We start from the raw sequence: 17,351 nt of genomic DNA on the forward strand, positions 1-17,351 counted from the left end.
CATAAACTGGAGATACACTGTCGCTGTTTTGTTGGGTTGAGCTAATATGGAGTGTTTATAGTTTTGGTCTTTGGAGAACTTTCGATGTTATGTCTGTTAATATTGACTGAATGCATCACTACACTAAGGCATTGGGCTTTTTTTTAGTACTACATGATTTACAAGAGGTCACATTGAAGCCTACAGCTGTATACATACACAACATACTGTAGTGGTGCAGGCTCCCTCCGCAACACCTGGTGCTGAAGCAACTGTCTTCGATAAGGCTAGTGGGAACCACTCCCACACCAGTGGATGAACAACCCATCTGTATTGCTGTCCATCTCCTTGACAACGTCAGGGAGGAGCTTTTTTTCTTTTCAGTTGTTCCCTCTCACATCAGTCTGAGGAGCCGTGGAATAGTTTCCCACCGGAGCAAAAATTGTGAGTATGGAGGAAGCAGAAAAGGCATCGCGCAATGCAACTGTAGTTGATGCTTAGTTGATACTTTGAGGTCCAGGCTGTGAGATGTGTTGAGACTCAGGGAAGGAGGGTGAAACGGAGATTGGACTGTCCGCGGCCCCTCCCGGTCTTTGCTCCGGCTGAGGCAGGTTTTCCCTTGAGTACTCCGTGTACCACTCCTGAGAATGCAAGTATCGGAGCAAAGTATCAGACAAGCGCCGTGTGGTCGATGACCGTAATTGCGGGGTTTTAGAAATCGGTGTGCATTTTCTAACCTGTATCTCCTCCTCGTACATTTTCATGCTGAGGTCGCTCTTGGTCCTGGACCTGCGGCCCAGGTACACCAATGACGTGTGCTGTTGACGCACCAAAAGACGGTAGATAAGCTACTCGGCCGGCCATCAAATTAGACGAGAAGTCGATGAGGCAGTTTCTGTGCTCTTACCCCGCCCCTGTCCATCGCTTGGAGGACGCCCTGGAGGGAGCTGAGGGTAGACATTCCAGGGCACGTCTGTTTGTGGAGCTCCAGAGTGGCCAGAGCTTCATCGCGACTCACATCTACTTCAAACACTATTCCATTCTCATCTGGGGGAAAAAAAAAAATGCAAAAAACAGAACAAACTAACTGACCTCGGCTCCACAAAGCGCGCATTACTAGAAAGTATTTGCTTAAGGGGTACACCCTGGTTATTGCTGCCTGACACATGGAGAGTCTCACCCTCTGGGTTCTCCAGTGGTTCCCTGTTCTTGCGGCTGTAGTTCATGCGGAAGACGAAGGCATCCAGAATGAAAGCCACAATGATGGTCATTACCACCTGAACGTGGAGAGAGGTCAAATTAAATACTGCACGCATGCAGTCATAAATGTAGCCCTGGACGGCTGCTACTACGGACATAGTCCAGGTCTCACCATGGTAACGATGTAAAAAGTCATAAAATACAGTCGGCTCCAGTGGCTGGTCATGGAAGTCACGCCTTCCTACATGGGAGTGAATGCAGCAGTGGTCAAACAGTGCCTACCTGAGGTCAATGACATTACAATGTTTGGGGTGATGACAAGCTGCTAAAAATAGCAATCATCACATGACCCGCCTTACCATTGTGATGTACCAGTTGTTGACAACAGTCAGTTCAAAGAGTGTCACTGGGGAAAAAAAAATGAGAAAGTCATTCATGCATCTGCACTGGAAGCATTGGCTAATTCGATGTTTGTGTCTGGAGACGTTTTTTGTAACAAGTAAACCGAAACAAAATAAAGTTGTAACACAGTTCTATTTGCTGACTCAAATAACAAGGGAACAACATTTTTGCTTTGAATTTTCTCCCATCACATAAAGTACTGGTAGTGTGTTTAAATTGTAAATAAAAATATATATGTATTAAGACCCACTTTTATGGCTTAAAATATTCAAACAGAGCAGATGAGCATGGGAAAGTGCAGGAGTAAAAATAGAGGTGAATAAATAGAGATTTTTACCGAAACTGCTGAGAATGTTGTTGAAGTTGTTGAGATAATAGTATCCTTCTTCCAACACAGTTTTGTTGCCATGGGTGACGTTGATCAGTCTGTAGGAGTCTGCTACTGTGCTCGTGCTGTAAATACACAATGGAACTGTGGTTTGTAAAAGTAACTTGAAGAGGCAATGGGTAAAATATTGAGCAAAAATTGTCTTTTTGTTGAACTGCACTTACTTGCAACAATTGGGGTACACCACATCTGCAAAGAACTCCATGCCCACAATGGCAAAAGAGTAGTAGAAGATGATAAGCGTTAATCCCAGACTTGCCATTCTGGGGAAGAGCTCAAACATGGTGTCCAACACATTGCGGTATCTTTGCTTTATCTTGAACAACCTGCAAAGATTTTTCAGAGGAAAGAAGTGAGAAAACAAACGACTCCTTAGGGTGTAATCCTGCGCGCAGAAATCAAAGCAAACCGGAGAAGCTGAAGGGGTCTGAGCACCACGATGAAGTAGAATGGCTCCATGTTGAAGGCCAGGGCGATCAGGCCCAGGAAGGCAAACACCGTCACAGAGAAGTCAAACCTGGGCAAGTCCAGGAGAGGGAGGCTAAGCAGTGGAAATACTGTCAAAGCTAAAAATCAATGTTATTTCTCCTATAGCAGAACAGCCACGGAGCAGTGGGACCCGAATCCAAAAGCCTGAGGACAGCCATTCTTTTTGCAAAGATTCTTACCGACTGCAAAGTCTCACATTTTTGGATTGGGGAGTCGAGAAAGGAATACACCGAGATTTTACTCACAGATTCCACCCAGAGCTGAAATAAGCCATTGGGCCGAAACCCGAAATTTTCAGCAGCACCTCGACACCATAAACTGAAAGTGGAATGAAAAGCAGGGTTTATCATTAAATGGCAAACACCCCGTCTTAAATGCTTGACCTCCAAGCATTTATGGGGGTGAGTCCATACAGACAGGTGACTGAAGACTAAGTGTAATCCTTCATGTGGGCCCCAAACTTCCATGTTTTTGTTTCTTTTATTAATTTATTTTTTGTCACTTGTTTGTAAAGGTCTAGGCCTGGGGTCAGCGACCTTCAACACTCAAATAGCCATTTGGATCTGTTTTATTACCAGGATTCACAAAAATCTGGACATCTAAAATGAAGTCATCAATACTGCATAAATCAATTTTTCCCTCCTTTACACTATGTAAAAAAAAATTATACACACACACACACACACATATATATATAAAATATATGTATAAAAAATATTTAAAAAATATAATATATATATATCTATATATAAATATATATATATATAGTGTTGTGATTATCAATGGACTGCTGGAGAGAAAATGTAATTCTTTTTCTGCAACAACATTTTGAAGTTCAAAAAAAAAAAAAAACTTGGTTGAGGGCTACGTTCAAATAAAATAGTTTATTTGAGTCTTATTTGAGTTTATTTGAGTTATACGTTGCAGCCGTCATGTGTGCTACTCCGCATTGTTTATGTCTTTCATCGTTGTGTTCTACTGTTGTAACACTTTTCTGTACTTTTTTCAGAATGTTAGCCCTCATTTGGGCTGGCAAAAATGTTAAAAGTGCTAGTGGTGTCAGTCGATTTGATGAAGGAAATAATAGCTAAACCTGAGAGAGGTGTTCGTGTTACAGATCTCGCCAAGCACTGCGACACGGCTATGACAACTGTCTGTACAATCCTGAAGAACAAAGATGCGCTAAAGACGGCTGATGTGGCTATAGGGGTGACTGCGTTCACAAAGCAAAGTTATTGTTAGTTGGGATAAATGAAAGGCAGCGTGCTGGAGATAATGTTAGCGTGGGTTTCACATGCGAGAAGGCTTTACTTTTGCATGCTGATTTAGCAAAGGAAATGAGCACAAGTGCTAGCAAGCAGAAAGAGAACGCTGGAAACACAGTAATCATTAAGGTCATCTTAAAATCCTTTCTGTAGGGTTTCCACAAATAAACCCATAGAAAAGTTTCAAAAGAATGCGGTATGTCTTTTGGTGTAGGGGAAAGAACAGTTAGATTTACATTGATTTCAATGGGAAACACTGGTTCGGTTTGTGAATGCAGTCAAAGAATTAAAATTCATAAGCTGAGGTTCTACGCTACCTTGATGTGTGTTTATGTACACTCACACACAGAAATGCACATACTACTTACTGGTAAGAAATACGATGTAACTCCAGGGAACAAATCTGGACCAGGAAAATCCACCTGCAGGGGCCCGGCAGAGAGGAAGCTGTCACCTCGGAAAACTTTTAATTTTTTCCCCCTCAACCGTGAGCCTGAGAGGGGACTTACTGTTCAGAGTGTACGTTTCCACGAGGATCCACACGCCGTTGATGGCGACCACCGCGTCTGAGGCCGTGAGAAAAAAAGCGTGAAGTTCACTGATGGACGTGTTACTGAAAGGCCCCGGGTGAGTGTGAGCGGTGACACTTACACATGGCGTACTGGAAGCCCTTTGACTTCACCAGCAGGTTGATACCTGTGGAAGAGGGGAATGACAAATATGTGTGACGGAAACCTTTTTTGTGAAATAAAAAAAAAATACAGGTGGTCCTCACTTAACGGTATACTCGGTTAACGACGACTTGGGACTTATGACGGGCTTTGCAATAATATAAAAATACACGGAGAATGCACTGGCAGCAGAGTTGTGTGTATGAATGGAATTGACTTGCTATCTTCTGTCTTTCTATTTCTATTTATATTTATATTCATATTTATTTTGACATTATAACTGTTACACTGCTGTGACAAAGGAATTTCCCCTATGGGGATCAGTAAAGTTTATCTTATCTTATTGTAAGGGCTTACCTGTGCTTATAATTGGCCTATATTTATGCAAATGTAATACACATTAAAGGGAAAAATGGTAAAACAGCACTGTACTAATGGCCTATATGCGTAAAATTACTGTACGGTGGTACAGTAGAAACAGCGTTTACCTTAACAACAGACCCCTTGGAAGGAAACCCCATCTTTAAGTGAGGACCACCTGTGTATAGGAATAAAACTCACCTTTAAAAATGAGGAAGGTTGTGTGTGGGAGGTCATCGAACCAGTGCTCTCCACTGCGACGTGCCTGAGCAACAAGTTCATGTGTGCCATTAAAGATCACATAATACAAAAAACTTTATTTAAACAAAACAAAATGTATTCAATTTAATGCATATTAAACTGAAACTTAAATATATTTTTCTTCTTTTTTTTTCAAATTCCAGTAGGTTGAAGGTAATACCTTTTTTCATGTTCTAAAATAACTATACAGCACTTTGTCGCGCAGAGGTCAAGCACAGTGTCTTACCTTCCATTTGAGTCCAGTCACCTCGTAGAACTTATAAAAGTCCTCCAGACTAAAGAAGAACGGAGCAGAATTAAATTTCTGCAAAAAAAGGCAACTTTCAATTTATCCTCTTTTATGAAGAAAAATGGAACCTGAGCATGGGGGCCGAGGAGGTGCTCAGAGCTTTATACGTTAGGAAGCGGTCTCTTGCCGACATCCGGGGTCTGTAAAAACGCATGAGGCCGTCAAACTGTTTCAGGGACACGCCCATTGGCCTCTAAAAAGAACCACACAGGAATGTAAAGAGTAACTGCGTTGTACTTTTGCATTAAATGACATTAAATCACAAACTAGAGTGGGGATGCACCTGCCGGCTGACCAACAGCTGGAATGCATGGTCTATTGCGGAGCGTTTGTGGAGCAGGAGGGACTTAAACTTCATCTTCTCTACGTCGTTGAAGGTATCAAACACCACTGCCAGAAGCTGGGCGGCAAAGAGAAAATGATAAGTGCTTGCAGAAAAAAATATGACGGCTATTAAAAAAATAAAAGGTAGAGGTTCAATAGTTTTCATTGATTGGTTATGAACACAAATAAAGTTAAATATGGCCGTACCAGGTTCATGATAAAGTAGAGCTCTATGGAGAGGTAAACAATGAAGAAAACACATGACCAGCGGTTCTTTGAATACGCCGGCATCATCACATCGGGGAAACTAAAAGAAAGAGGGAACGGAAAGGTGTAACATAAAAAAAAAAAAAAAAAAAGTTTTGATCAGCTTAAACACAGTAAGGAAAAACATTTTTACTGAGCTCATAGGAAAAAAAAATGAAAGGAAATAGTGCTTGAAAGTCATTTTTGTACAGATGAAGTGGGTTGCGTTTGGTGAACTGCTGAGCTTACTTCGCTGTTGTCAGCAGCACGAACAGACTGACGAGACTGTTCTCCAGAGTGCTGAAGTACTGTGGAGAGCAGGCGGGGAGGGAAGGTGGGCTCGGTCAGGACATCCGAGGGAACAGCGACACAATTCTTTGGACATGTGTACATATGCAAGACCTGTACATACCGGATCAGACGTGTTTGGAGAGAAGAGACAGAAACCTGAGGGGAGGGGGGGGAAAAAAAAACTGAATCCAGGGAAAAGGGGAAGTGTGTCTTTTTTTAAAAGTCTGAAAATCATTTTTAGTAAGAGAGACCATTAATCAATATGCAAAATCAAGTATGCTGAATATAGAATTCAAGGATTCTTACCAAGGATAGCAAAAATAACCATGAAGAAGAGCAGCAGCAGGAGGATGTCTATGAAAGGGGGGAGGGACTGGAATATCTGGCGTAAATTTCTGATTAAGAGAAAATGTGTTAGTAGTTAGTAACCATTGAACACCAAAGTTTAAAAAAAATTAGTGAGATTGTCACACGGCTAGTTTGGGGATTATTAGAAATCTATGTTCTTGAGGGAATTGAATCATAAACGGAAATCTGAATTGTTTAGATCATTGTGATTCAGAGTGAGTATAGTGTCCGAAGCGGAACAGCACGTGCCACGTGTGGGTCTGCTGCTTTTCACCAGCAACGCATTTAGAACGGGATCTGGGGTTACAAATACTGAGCTTGCATAATTACTGAGGTTTCGTGCATGTGACTGCCACTACACAATAATCTCAGGGAGCGTGTCAGGACAGCTCAGACTTGGTGTTTGTAAAAGCAAATGACGGAAATAAGTCAAACTTTTATCTCTATACCAAAATTATCTAAGAGAAAAAAAAAAAAAAAGAGTTTGAGGATCTTCAAGATCAGCAGCTCCAGACATGTTAGAGTTTGCGTCACATCCTGCCGTTTCCACGCTACTGTGCATGAAAGAAAGCCCCCATATTCCCTGCTACGTATCAGAAAAGGAAACAAGTTTCCTGGGCCAGCGTGATTTTTTTTCTGCTCACCAAATGAAATTTGTGAGTATGTGTGTGAGAAATGTTCCCGGCCAGGCCAGACCAGAGAGAGTCGACTGTAAGGACTTAAGGGGAAAAAAAAGGAAAGCAAAGGAAAAAAAAACGCAATTTTTGCACATTTCCATATTTTGTATAAATTGCATAAAAACACTCCCTGAAAAAAAAATTAGGGACAGACCCATTGCTGAAGTGGTGGCTAATACACCAGCTCATTGAAAAACACATTTGCCGAGTGAAATTTGGACCAAGATGGCGATCTGGGGTTAGAAGTAGTCAGTGGTTCAGGGGACAGAGGCATTGCTCTGCTTGTTTATTCTGCAGGTGTCCTGATAACAAAGACAGACCATTGAGAATTAAAAAATAAATAAAAAATGAAACAAATATCTCCCCGATTAATCCTTACAAAGTGATGTAAGACATCAAAAATAGCTAACAGTCTGACCTTTTCAGGTTATTAGCCAACTACAATTGCCCTTAATTATTACTAATAATTAATTGAATTGCAAGAGGAAGGAAAATATGTTCATTTTTCAAAATCATTTGAATTTTTCTTTAAAGCCCAGAGAAATCCTCAAACTGGTGACTTTGATTTCAAATAAACAAATAAATAAGACACACATTGGCTACAAAAGGTAATAAATTACCTCCGCACAGCACCACAATATCTACAGTCCACCAGGAAAATTGGGCGAAGGGCTCTGGTCACCCGCACATGGGACGTCTGTCGGATCAGAACCACGATGGCCTCCACAAATTGTAGCAGCAGCACACACGTCTGTTCGGGAGACCACGCCATGTGAGAGCGGCAGCGGAAAGTAAACGGTGATGGAAACTGAGGATACTTCCCCCGTTGGTTACCTTCACCATGGTCCTCTTGTGCCGTATGAAGGTGTGAAAGCCTAGCCAGCGGAGTTTCATGCATAGCTCGAACGCCACCATCACCAAAGCCAGCAGCTCCAGAGTGGCATGAACCTGCGATTGCATCAACACACACACACACACACACACACACACACACACACACACACACACACACACACACACACACACACAGAGTGTGCTCAGGGAAACGTGTAGGGCATGCAAACACTTGCCTTTCCTCTCCTTTACTCACGTAGACGTCGAGACGTAACGTTGGCACAGCGGGAGCTTCACACAGCGAAAGCATCATCAACAGAAGGCCTGTTAGCAGCTCCATCATGTAGAACAGGTGGTTGTGGGCAAACAGGTACGCAGACAAAGCTTTTGGATTTCGAGGGTGTGTGAAGAACTTGTCGTTGTTTTCTCCTTCCTATGTATAAAATTCAAAAGGCAAACAAGTCATGTATAGTATATCTCCCATTCACTACATTAAGACTGAATTTCACTAATAAAAAAACCTCTTTGTAGTTTGAGATCAGCAGAAGTTGATTCTGTGTTGTGTACTTTTTGCGACGCTGATACAATCCGGGTGAAATTCCGGTTGAAATTTATCAGGTGCAGTCTGTTAAATAACTGACATAATAATTTTCTGGTTTGCAAGAGAGGTTCTCAAGGTCTGGAACATCTCGTAATGCAAGCTGCGTTTTTTTTATAAACACTATGCAAGAGTGTTCGCTATGACCTTGAAGCAGGAATGAAACATAAACTATTAAGTTTAAACCATGGGGATTGAAAGTATGGGTGTAATTTATGTTGTTTTTGATTCGACAATCCACTACATGATACGGAATAATCCAGATAGACCTCTTCAGATCCATTTATTCTCTTCTGTTTTTTCACTTTGCAGAGGCGGCCGTAGGAATTATTTCAACCACATCCTTTCGTGTGCTTGTTCATCCGCTTGTTTATCAACAAAATTTCACAAACCAACCTGGCTATTTCGGGGAAACCGCATTTTATAAACTTGCCTTGGTCGAAATCTGATCTCGCAGAATTCCCTTCAGTTTTTTCAAATTTTATTTCGTAATGGAACAGAGGGCTGTGTCTTATTATAGCTGTATTCCCCGATTCGACCTTAAAAAAGCCACTTGTTTTCAAAATTAATAAATAATATTTTGAAACCAAACATTAATGTAAGGGTAGATTTCCAGCGCAATAAGATGTTAAACAACCCAACTTTCAGATGCTCTGTGTGCAAGCAGATGGGAGATTAGGCTCTCTTTATCTTCAACCTAATACACATAAATGAGGAAGTAATAAAAATCATCGGCAGATTTACAGCAAGTGTGTTCTAGTTGTTACTACCTAAAAACAAAATCTCGAAGGCACGGTAAGGCTGCGGTAAGGTCACATGGGCTGTCACATCTGCACCTGGTAATTAACGGATGAAACACTTAGCTGCTTGCAAATACCTGCAAGTAGATGGCTGCCTCTTGGTAATTCATCTCCCAGCTTTGTTGTAACGACACATTCTGAGGTCTGTGGTTTTGGGACCCAGGCGTTGGGATGACAGCGTTGTCAACAATGTCATAATTTCCCCCTCCTCCGTCTGGAAGAAAACACAGATGCTGCAGCGCGGTGATCCAATGCAAGTTCATATGACAAAGGGGCGACTTTGAAAGTAGATAGTAGGCCATTCGCATGCACACAAACTCATGCACAAATCTTACAAGCGGGGTTATGGGGTGACGGAGGGGTGGGGGGGGGGTGCCTACCGCTGCAGTCCATTTGTAACTGTAAGGCATAGGAGGAGATCACTACTGGATTTTCACGACAGCCAGCTGCACCACTTGTGCGCCTGTCGAAGCTCTCCATCGATTGATTCATTTTTCGCTCTGGGTCTCAGCGGGCCGAACGTGTAATGATCTCTGATGTCCACAACGCACGGCAACCCCCATTCACAACACGCGGGTTCTTGTTACGGCTTTCGAACACGTCTGGACATAGAGACGGCAGCGCATTTCAACGGCGCCTGATCCAAACTCCAGAGACGCCGAGGGTGTTAGCCAATCACGTTGAGTCAAGATGTGAGTGGTCCCCAGAGGAAAAACCAGGGATCTCAAAGTGAGTTTGGAGACAACACTATTCACAAAACATTAAAAAAAATAGGTGTGAGGTTTCCTATTTCTTAGAAAATTACTGTTCCAGCTATTGGAAGGAGTGTCTCTTTCAGTTAGGTGTTAATGAGAGACCTAACGGGTACGCGTGACAAAGTTTGGACACTAAAATAACCTCTCTGCCTCAGCAGTAAAATTTGAACTTTAAACCCTATGCTGCCCGTCAGGAGGAAAATACTTTGTTTGCCATGTGACGTTATTCAATCTATAATAACGTCTGCCTTCAAAAGCAGGATATGGACAGAAGAGGCAAAGAACTCTGCAAAACAGCATGAATATCTTCAAGACAGGAAAGTCATACACATGTGCCATTGTGTTGAAGTTGGCCACCTATTTGATCTGAAATGGATGATGATTTTTCTTTTCGAACGACACATTTTTTTTCCCTTCAGTGCTGTATTGACACAAAAACACAACTGAAAATCCAGATTAACTCAAGTTATCCCTGGTGGGCTTCGGTCAGTGGCCGAAGCTGCCAAAAATGAGTTTCTTTCCAGAAGGTGGTCCCGAGGCGTATCATTTTTGCAGCTGCATACTTTAGTCCCTCACAAGTCCATGTGGACGCTCCTTCCCATGCACGGCAAGTCACATGTCTCGCTTCAGGCACGAATCCTTTGGTTTTAAAAAACTATCATAATCACTCCCTTTGAATTGAGAAAAGCAGATACCAACGGTTCCTTTACAGCACGGCAGCTGCAGCTGAAGGAGAGGTGTGAAGACAAATTTCCATTCCAGCGGCAGTCTGGCTTTTATCCTGAGATGAGTGCACTGCATGTCTGCCTTGAGCCATTCCAACCCATCATTAGTTTCAGAACAAAAAATATGTTCAGAGGTCCCAGTCAATCACATGGAAGGGTCAGGATCACAGAAACAAAACAGACTCGGCAGTCATGATAGCTTCACCTACGAAAAATAAAAATGTGTTGATCACGAGTCGGAGCCAACAGCTGTGAAACAGAACTATTCCCCCCTCTCCAAGCATGTGACCTGACACTGAGGAAAAATTTGTGAAGTGTGGATGCAACTTCTTCCTCAGTGGCCAAGGATTAACTCTTCCTCTCGTCAGAAAGGTGTCCCAGAAATAATCCACAGGAACACAAGAATGAGATCCTTCTTATCCGGCCCTGTCAGATATCCCAAAACCCCTCTCCCTTTCCTGTCCATCTCTAGAGCCAGAGGAAAAACACCCAGTGAGCAGACACACGCGCACACACGTACACAGGCTGCAGACCTTCACACGCTCAACACACGAATGCTGTCCATGAGTACGAGGGAGGGGCAAAGGGTTACACGGCCTGCTGAGGCAGCAGTTCCTCCGATGGGTCATTTTGTACCTTATATGAGAGCAATACAAAAGGCAGCAGGATTACAACCCAGAGTGGGGTTGTGCACGCCCATACATAACATGTGCACACACGTGATCTGAGAACTTGGTGGACTGGTGGCAGTGTGGACTGGATATACGGCATGTGTGCAGCTGCCAGTAAACAACGGTAACCAATCAGCCTCAGACTACAGGAGACGATGTACGGTAAGTGAGGAGGACTGACTTTAAATGATAAAATATAGAGCCATACTGAGGAGAACAGTTTATAAAGATACTGGGCTTGAGTACAAATCTGAAGTACTTCCAATTTCCCTGATGGTTTGCTTTTTATGCTATTTCATACTACTACACTTGAATTTGACCCCACTGACACCCTGCAGCAACCAGTTTTGATTAGTCATACTTAAAGGAAAACTGTGACGTGATTCCTTCAGGACAGAGGATATTTTTCTATTTCTGATGCCAAAATATCCATTTAAAAAGCTTCTCAGATAATCAGAATCCTGCATCTTCGTGAAGCTAAAAGATGCTACGTTTAAAAAGCTTCTCGGATAATCAGAATCTTGCATCTACTTGAAGCGAAAAGATGCTCTCCTAATACTGTAACGTTTAAAACAGACTCCAGTGATATAATAGTTTAAACAAACGGATGATGGCATTGTAACAGACTAAATCAACAAGAAGTCCTGATATATGATTTAAATTCACCTCAAACTTTAACACCATTTTACACAGGACCTTCAGGTCAATGCTGCTGCATTTGTTTCAAAGTGTTTAACCTTTTGGTTTATTGTAACACAAGTATTTTGCCCACCCCATTCATGGTGATGGGGGTGTTAAGAAATAAAGATGCAGTTTCACAGCAACATCAACATATTAAAATAATCGAAATGTTGACGAAAGGCGTCTGTAGTCTCAAGGCTAAACAAAACTGAACGGGTCGAGCTTGAGCAGCAGCACATTTCAATGCAGTTTCCATTGGTGTCAAAAGGAGTGTGCTACAATAACACCACAGAAAATCTTCACCATCATATCGCCACATCAGTACAGCAAAGATTCTCGCTTTTAGATGCAGTTATTCGTTTGTGCAGGGTTTTAAATAAGAAAACAACATCTTAAAGGAGTGCCTGACTTACTCTCGTCTGCCCTCTCCGTGTCCTCGTTCAGCAGACCGCTGTTCGCCTCGTCCCAGGTTAGGATAAGAGGCACGTCGTCGTCTGGCTCCATTCTCGCAGAGACCCAGCTGCTACGAGTCTCAGTTCGCTGGGACAAATAAATACCGTCCAGCCCGTGGAGCTTAAAGCTAACGAACTACATTTGGACGAAGTTGTTGCCACAAACTTACAAGACCGCTAAATGCTAACAGCTGAAGTCCATTAGCTAGCAAGGGAGTACCTAGCAAACAGTTGTTCCGAAGACGACAGCGGCGGTAGTGATTTTCACTAAAGAAAAAAATAATAATAACAAGTGAGATGAATCTCACACAAAGTAGCAGTTTTTAAGTTACAATTAATGTGCCATTATCCGAAGCCGGTAGTTTTTGTTCTAGAACAGAAGGATAACTGTCAGCGAAGAAACTGTCACTTCAGCTAACAAGCCGAGACCGACCGACTCTGTCCATCACGGCATCTTCCAACGCAAACCAGGATTCCCGATCTGCAGGGGTCAAAATTCATTTCACTTTTTTGTTGCCTTGAGCCGCTACACAAGCACGGAATAAAAATGCCAAAACTAATCTAATTTACTTGAAAAACAGACCACAGCATCACTGACACGGACTAGCTGTCCCTTAAAAGCTCCACAGAGCCAGACACCAAAGGCGACAAAGTTTTTTGCGACAGTAACACAATTGACGGCAGGCTGATTGACCAGTTTCTTCAAAATAAAAGACCATAAACTTTGATATAAGACTATTGTTATGAAGTTAACTGTATACATGAAGAAAAATGCATTGATGCAGGGGGAAAAAAAACGTAATAAAACCTACACACACAAACTAATAATTTGAAAATAGTATAATGAATGTTTAGCGGTATCTCAGCAACAGTGTGTAAACACAACCTTTTCTGCTTGCAGCTAAAAGTGGCTGAGGTGAGTTCATATAAGTAAAGCTTGACGAAAATACTGAAAATTATGAATAATAATTTTCGACACGCTCATTTGCACCGATTTCAGTCCTAAATTAACCCACAGTTCTCCATTTAACTTACAAACATAGATCGATGTGTCTTACGAAAAAGTGCATTGATAAATGATACCGTAACACACCAATAGATGTTAACGTTGCAAGAGATAACATTTAAAATTCAAATTTAACATCTTGGTGTAATACCTCAGCTCTTATACCTCGTTTACTGCATATCATTACATGATTTTCAAAAATCACACCCCTTGTATGTCCACAAGGTGGCGCACAAGGACAATTTATTACGGGTATAATATGCGTCACCTCTGACTCATTTAGTCAAATTGCTCATGCAAATGATGGGATATTTCAGCCCCTTATAAACAAACTGCACACTATTCAGTAAATTGTAACTTTTTTAATCTTCAAACTTCACCCTTTTCCTATTAACAGTATGTTTGAAGACGTGACAGCGGTGCCGAGGGATAAGGCACACCCTCAGGTATTGTCTCTCAATGCCCTGCAAAATTCAAGTAACCGGTTTCAAGTTGGTCAAAAGAGTCACAAGCCATCACAGAAGAAGCTGCTTTCTCTTGAGCAACAACGTATTTCAAGCATACTGAGAAACTGCGTCATTAACATTGAGATAGCGGCGACCATACCCGCTGCCGTCAGCCATTTAGACTTCGTGTCTGCCGCTGTGAGCAAGGAGTTGGCCCGAGCCCTCGGAGTTCACCGAGTGTTAGGTGAGAGACTGGAAAAGTTACAGGGTGACGAGCAAAGAGAAGCAGGGGCACGAGAAGGTGAGACAGAGGGAGCAGAATGCACAGGAACTTCTCTGCTTGAGCTACATTTTAAGAACTCGGTCAGGGATCTGCTCAGGCTTTTCAACGTTCATCCGCACAAAGTTAGTGGGTTGAGGGCAGCTTTGGGTGGTGAAGTAGGAGAGAGCGAGGAGGAACTGATCCAAGGACTTACAAAGTTTCATGGGCACATACTAGAGGAGTTGGAAAGCGTCTCTGACGAGGAGCTTCAGCCGGTGCGCTTCAAGAAAACGGCGTCATCATTTGCCGATGAAAAGGAGCTTTTAGTCCAACTAGAAGAAGTAGCTGCCGCCGTCGGTCAGAGGGAAGCAGAGGTGAGGCACTAAATTGTACCTTGTGTTTGAGCAGATGTGGAGGGAGTTGTGAAAAAAAAAAGGATTTCTTTTGTTGGTGAATAACCACCAGTTCCCTTTTCCCCATATCTCACCCGTCTTATCATCGTTTTTTGAGCTTAGATTTGTAAAAAGCACGATGAGATCAAACTTTTGGAGAGCTGCTTGCAAGAAAGTAAGACAGGAGAGGCCCGTTGGAAACCTCTGGCGGTGAAACAATGCCAAGCTCACATCAAGACATCCAAAATGAAACACGGCGGCATACAGAGGGACATCGATCTACTAAACATCCGGCTCCATGATCTGATGGTTGAACATCGGGACCGAGAGAGGGCACTCCAAGAGGTACGCTCAGTACACCAGGCTGAGGATATTTCAAATTCAATCAGAGGTTGGATAAAAACCTGTGTATCTTTCCCTTTGGCAGAAAAATGAAAATTTGGAAATGGAAATTGAATACATACTCCATCATTTTGACGATGAAATAGAAGAGATCCAGGTACGAACGGGGAGTAAAAGCAATTGTTTTTCAAAAGAGGGTGGACGAGCTTATTTTTACACCTCGTGTGCTTGTTGAGAATGGAAGCGAGGAATTTGTCACATAATAATATCCTCATCTACCAACACTTCTGTTTTTTATATTCAGAAAATGATCTGGGAAGAAGAGGAGTGTAAAAAACTGTTGAGATTTTAAAATTACACTGTTTTAGTTCATCTTGTTTTATGATCCCCTTTAACTGTTGAAATTGAGCCATTAATAATCCTGTCACTTTTTCGGGGCAGTCACATACATGTTTTCATATAAATCATAATATATCCCTTTAGTATAAATCAATACATATTTATTTCTTATTTAGTTATATGTGGCATGTTTCTTTGAAAAGAAATGTTTTGATGTCGCAAAAAAAATCTACTACCCCAATGCATGTCAAATTAGTATATGCTCATATAAACTGTTTGCAGCTCCGGGATGAAAAATTTTGCATTCGTCGTACAATATTTAGGCACTAATCATCAAATTTTACATCAATCTAAGTGAGTTTAAATTGTGATCTTGTAAAAGAATCTTCAATATTGAAGTATTGATTTTCTAATAATGCCCGATTTATTTCCTTACATGCCTTCCATAACGCGTCACTTATCCAAGGCTGATCTGGAGATCAGCGAAATGGATACTGAGAGGGAGGAGAGAGCGATCAGGGACCTGGAGAAGCCTTACGGCGTCCTGGAGGAGGAGTGCGACCGCGTCTGGGAGAAGCGTCGGCTGGCAGAGGAGAAAAGAGAAGAGGAGATGAAGGACACGGAGCTGAAGACCAAGGCTGCCATCTTGGCCCAAGCCTGGTGGAGAGGTTATTGTACTCGTAAAGCCCTGAAAAACAAAGCCAAAAACAAAAAGACCAAAAGGGGAAAAAGCAAATAAACAACCGTCTATTATTGTTTCATTTTATCACATATGTAGTATGTGTCTTGATCTGGTTTAGCTATCTTTGTTAGTGTATCATGGTGTAGAAACTTCTTTTATTCTGAATCATGTTGGGTATTGTTGCAGTGAACATGTAAAGATCTTTATAGATTTTATATTTGGACTGTAATTTGAGTTTTGAACTTTTCAGAGTCGTACTCACTCACTTCTGAACTTCTTTAGGTCTGAAGCTTTCTCTTTCTCCGTGACCTCTTTGTTCATGTTTCTTCCTCTCCGAGTGGTCAGTTGATTTACACTATTTAAAACAAAAATACATCTTGCTTTTTTTGACATGATTTATGCAAATTGTAAAACACCTCTGTAAACAATATGTATCTTAACTTTTTTTGAGCCACACCTTGGAGCCACAAAATATTCCCCCCACAAACACATTTTTATGAGGGAAAACAGTTTTGTATTGTCATTAATAGTATATAGTTTTGCATAAGGTTTGGGATTTTGCACTGTTTACATGAAACCTAAGGAAATTATTAGAGGATTTACTGTCTCTATTATCATGTTAATATGAATTAAATACATTCTGGACAGCACTTGAGTTGTATATTATGAGAACATGAGTAAAAAATAATAAATGCGAGCACATACAGTGTATTCTACTTGTAGACTGTTTGCTTTTCAGAAGGTAAAATAAAGATAAAGCTGATCCGATTCATCCTCAAATCTCATCCAATCTCAAAGATGAAGAAATCAAGTCTGACTAAAGAAAATGCTGCACTTCAACATGGTTTGGCGAATAGGTGCCATTTCCATAACCGATCACAGGGTGACACTATAGAGTCAAGCAGTGCCTTCCAGATGGAACTGAGGAAAGGAAGATTCAAAAGAAGTTCTGTTCTTGAAAGAACTGGGCTATTATTTCACATCAATATGAAATCTGGGTCATTTTTTACTTTCAAACAACAACAAATGAGAAATTCTCTTTCCAGGCAACAAGAGTCAAAGATTGTGATGCAGGTGTGAAGTACAAGAAAAAAAAAGTATGTTGTGTGTATGTGTATAAATTTAATAGTAAGTGCGTGATTTGAAAAAAAAAAAAAAAAATCACAAATCATATTT

At 41.6% G+C, this 17,351-nt stretch overlaps 2 protein-coding genes across 3 annotated transcripts; one reads left to right on the forward strand and one right to left on the reverse strand.

Annotated features, from left to right (window-relative positions):
• Positions 1-30: 30 nt before the first annotated feature.
• On the reverse strand, positions 31-13,370 carry tpcn1 (two pore segment channel 1). Of its 2 annotated transcripts, none has more exons than XM_086174115.1 (26): positions 12,668-13,370; positions 9,500-9,636; positions 8,281-8,457; positions 8,025-8,138; positions 7,811-7,941; positions 6,472-6,560; positions 6,287-6,321; positions 6,124-6,182; positions 5,836-5,935; positions 5,588-5,704; positions 5,373-5,497; positions 5,242-5,290; positions 4,956-5,019; positions 4,375-4,419; positions 4,233-4,289; positions 4,092-4,145; positions 2,704-2,776; positions 2,379-2,486; positions 2,134-2,295; positions 1,919-2,034; positions 1,539-1,585; positions 1,352-1,420; positions 1,160-1,256; positions 887-1,026; positions 717-797; positions 31-620 (listed from the first exon to the last, which is right to left on the reverse strand). In XM_086174115.1, exons 1-26 carry the CDS (start codon positions 12,756-12,758, stop codon positions 477-479), a joined length of 2,481 nt encoding a protein of 826 aa, XP_086030241.1. In that variant the 5' UTR covers positions 12,759-13,370; the 3' UTR covers positions 31-476. The 2 variants fall into 2 exon arrangements, with proteins under 2 accessions (XP_086030241.1, XP_086030240.1); XM_086174114.1 differs by lacking the exon at positions 12,668-13,370 and adding an exon at positions 9,803-9,959.
• Positions 13,371-14,031: 661 nt separating this feature from the next.
• On the forward strand, positions 14,032-16,902 carry drc10 (dynein regulatory complex subunit 10). Its single transcript, XM_086174067.1, has 4 exons — positions 14,032-14,794; positions 14,936-15,157; positions 15,240-15,311; positions 15,960-16,902. Exons 1-4 carry the CDS (start codon positions 14,111-14,113, stop codon positions 16,230-16,232), a joined length of 1,251 nt encoding a protein of 416 aa, XP_086030193.1. The 5' UTR covers positions 14,032-14,110; the 3' UTR covers positions 16,233-16,902.
• Positions 16,903-17,351: the final 449 nt, after the last annotated feature.

The sequence above is a fragment of the Fistularia commersonii genome, chromosome 26, assembly GCF_037954325.1.
Source record: "Fistularia commersonii isolate RoL2024-O1a breed Wild chromosome 26, RoL_Fcom_v1.0, whole genome shotgun sequence".
In the NCBI taxonomy this organism is placed as follows: Eukaryota; Metazoa; Chordata; class Actinopteri; order Syngnathiformes; family Fistulariidae; genus Fistularia; species Fistularia commersonii.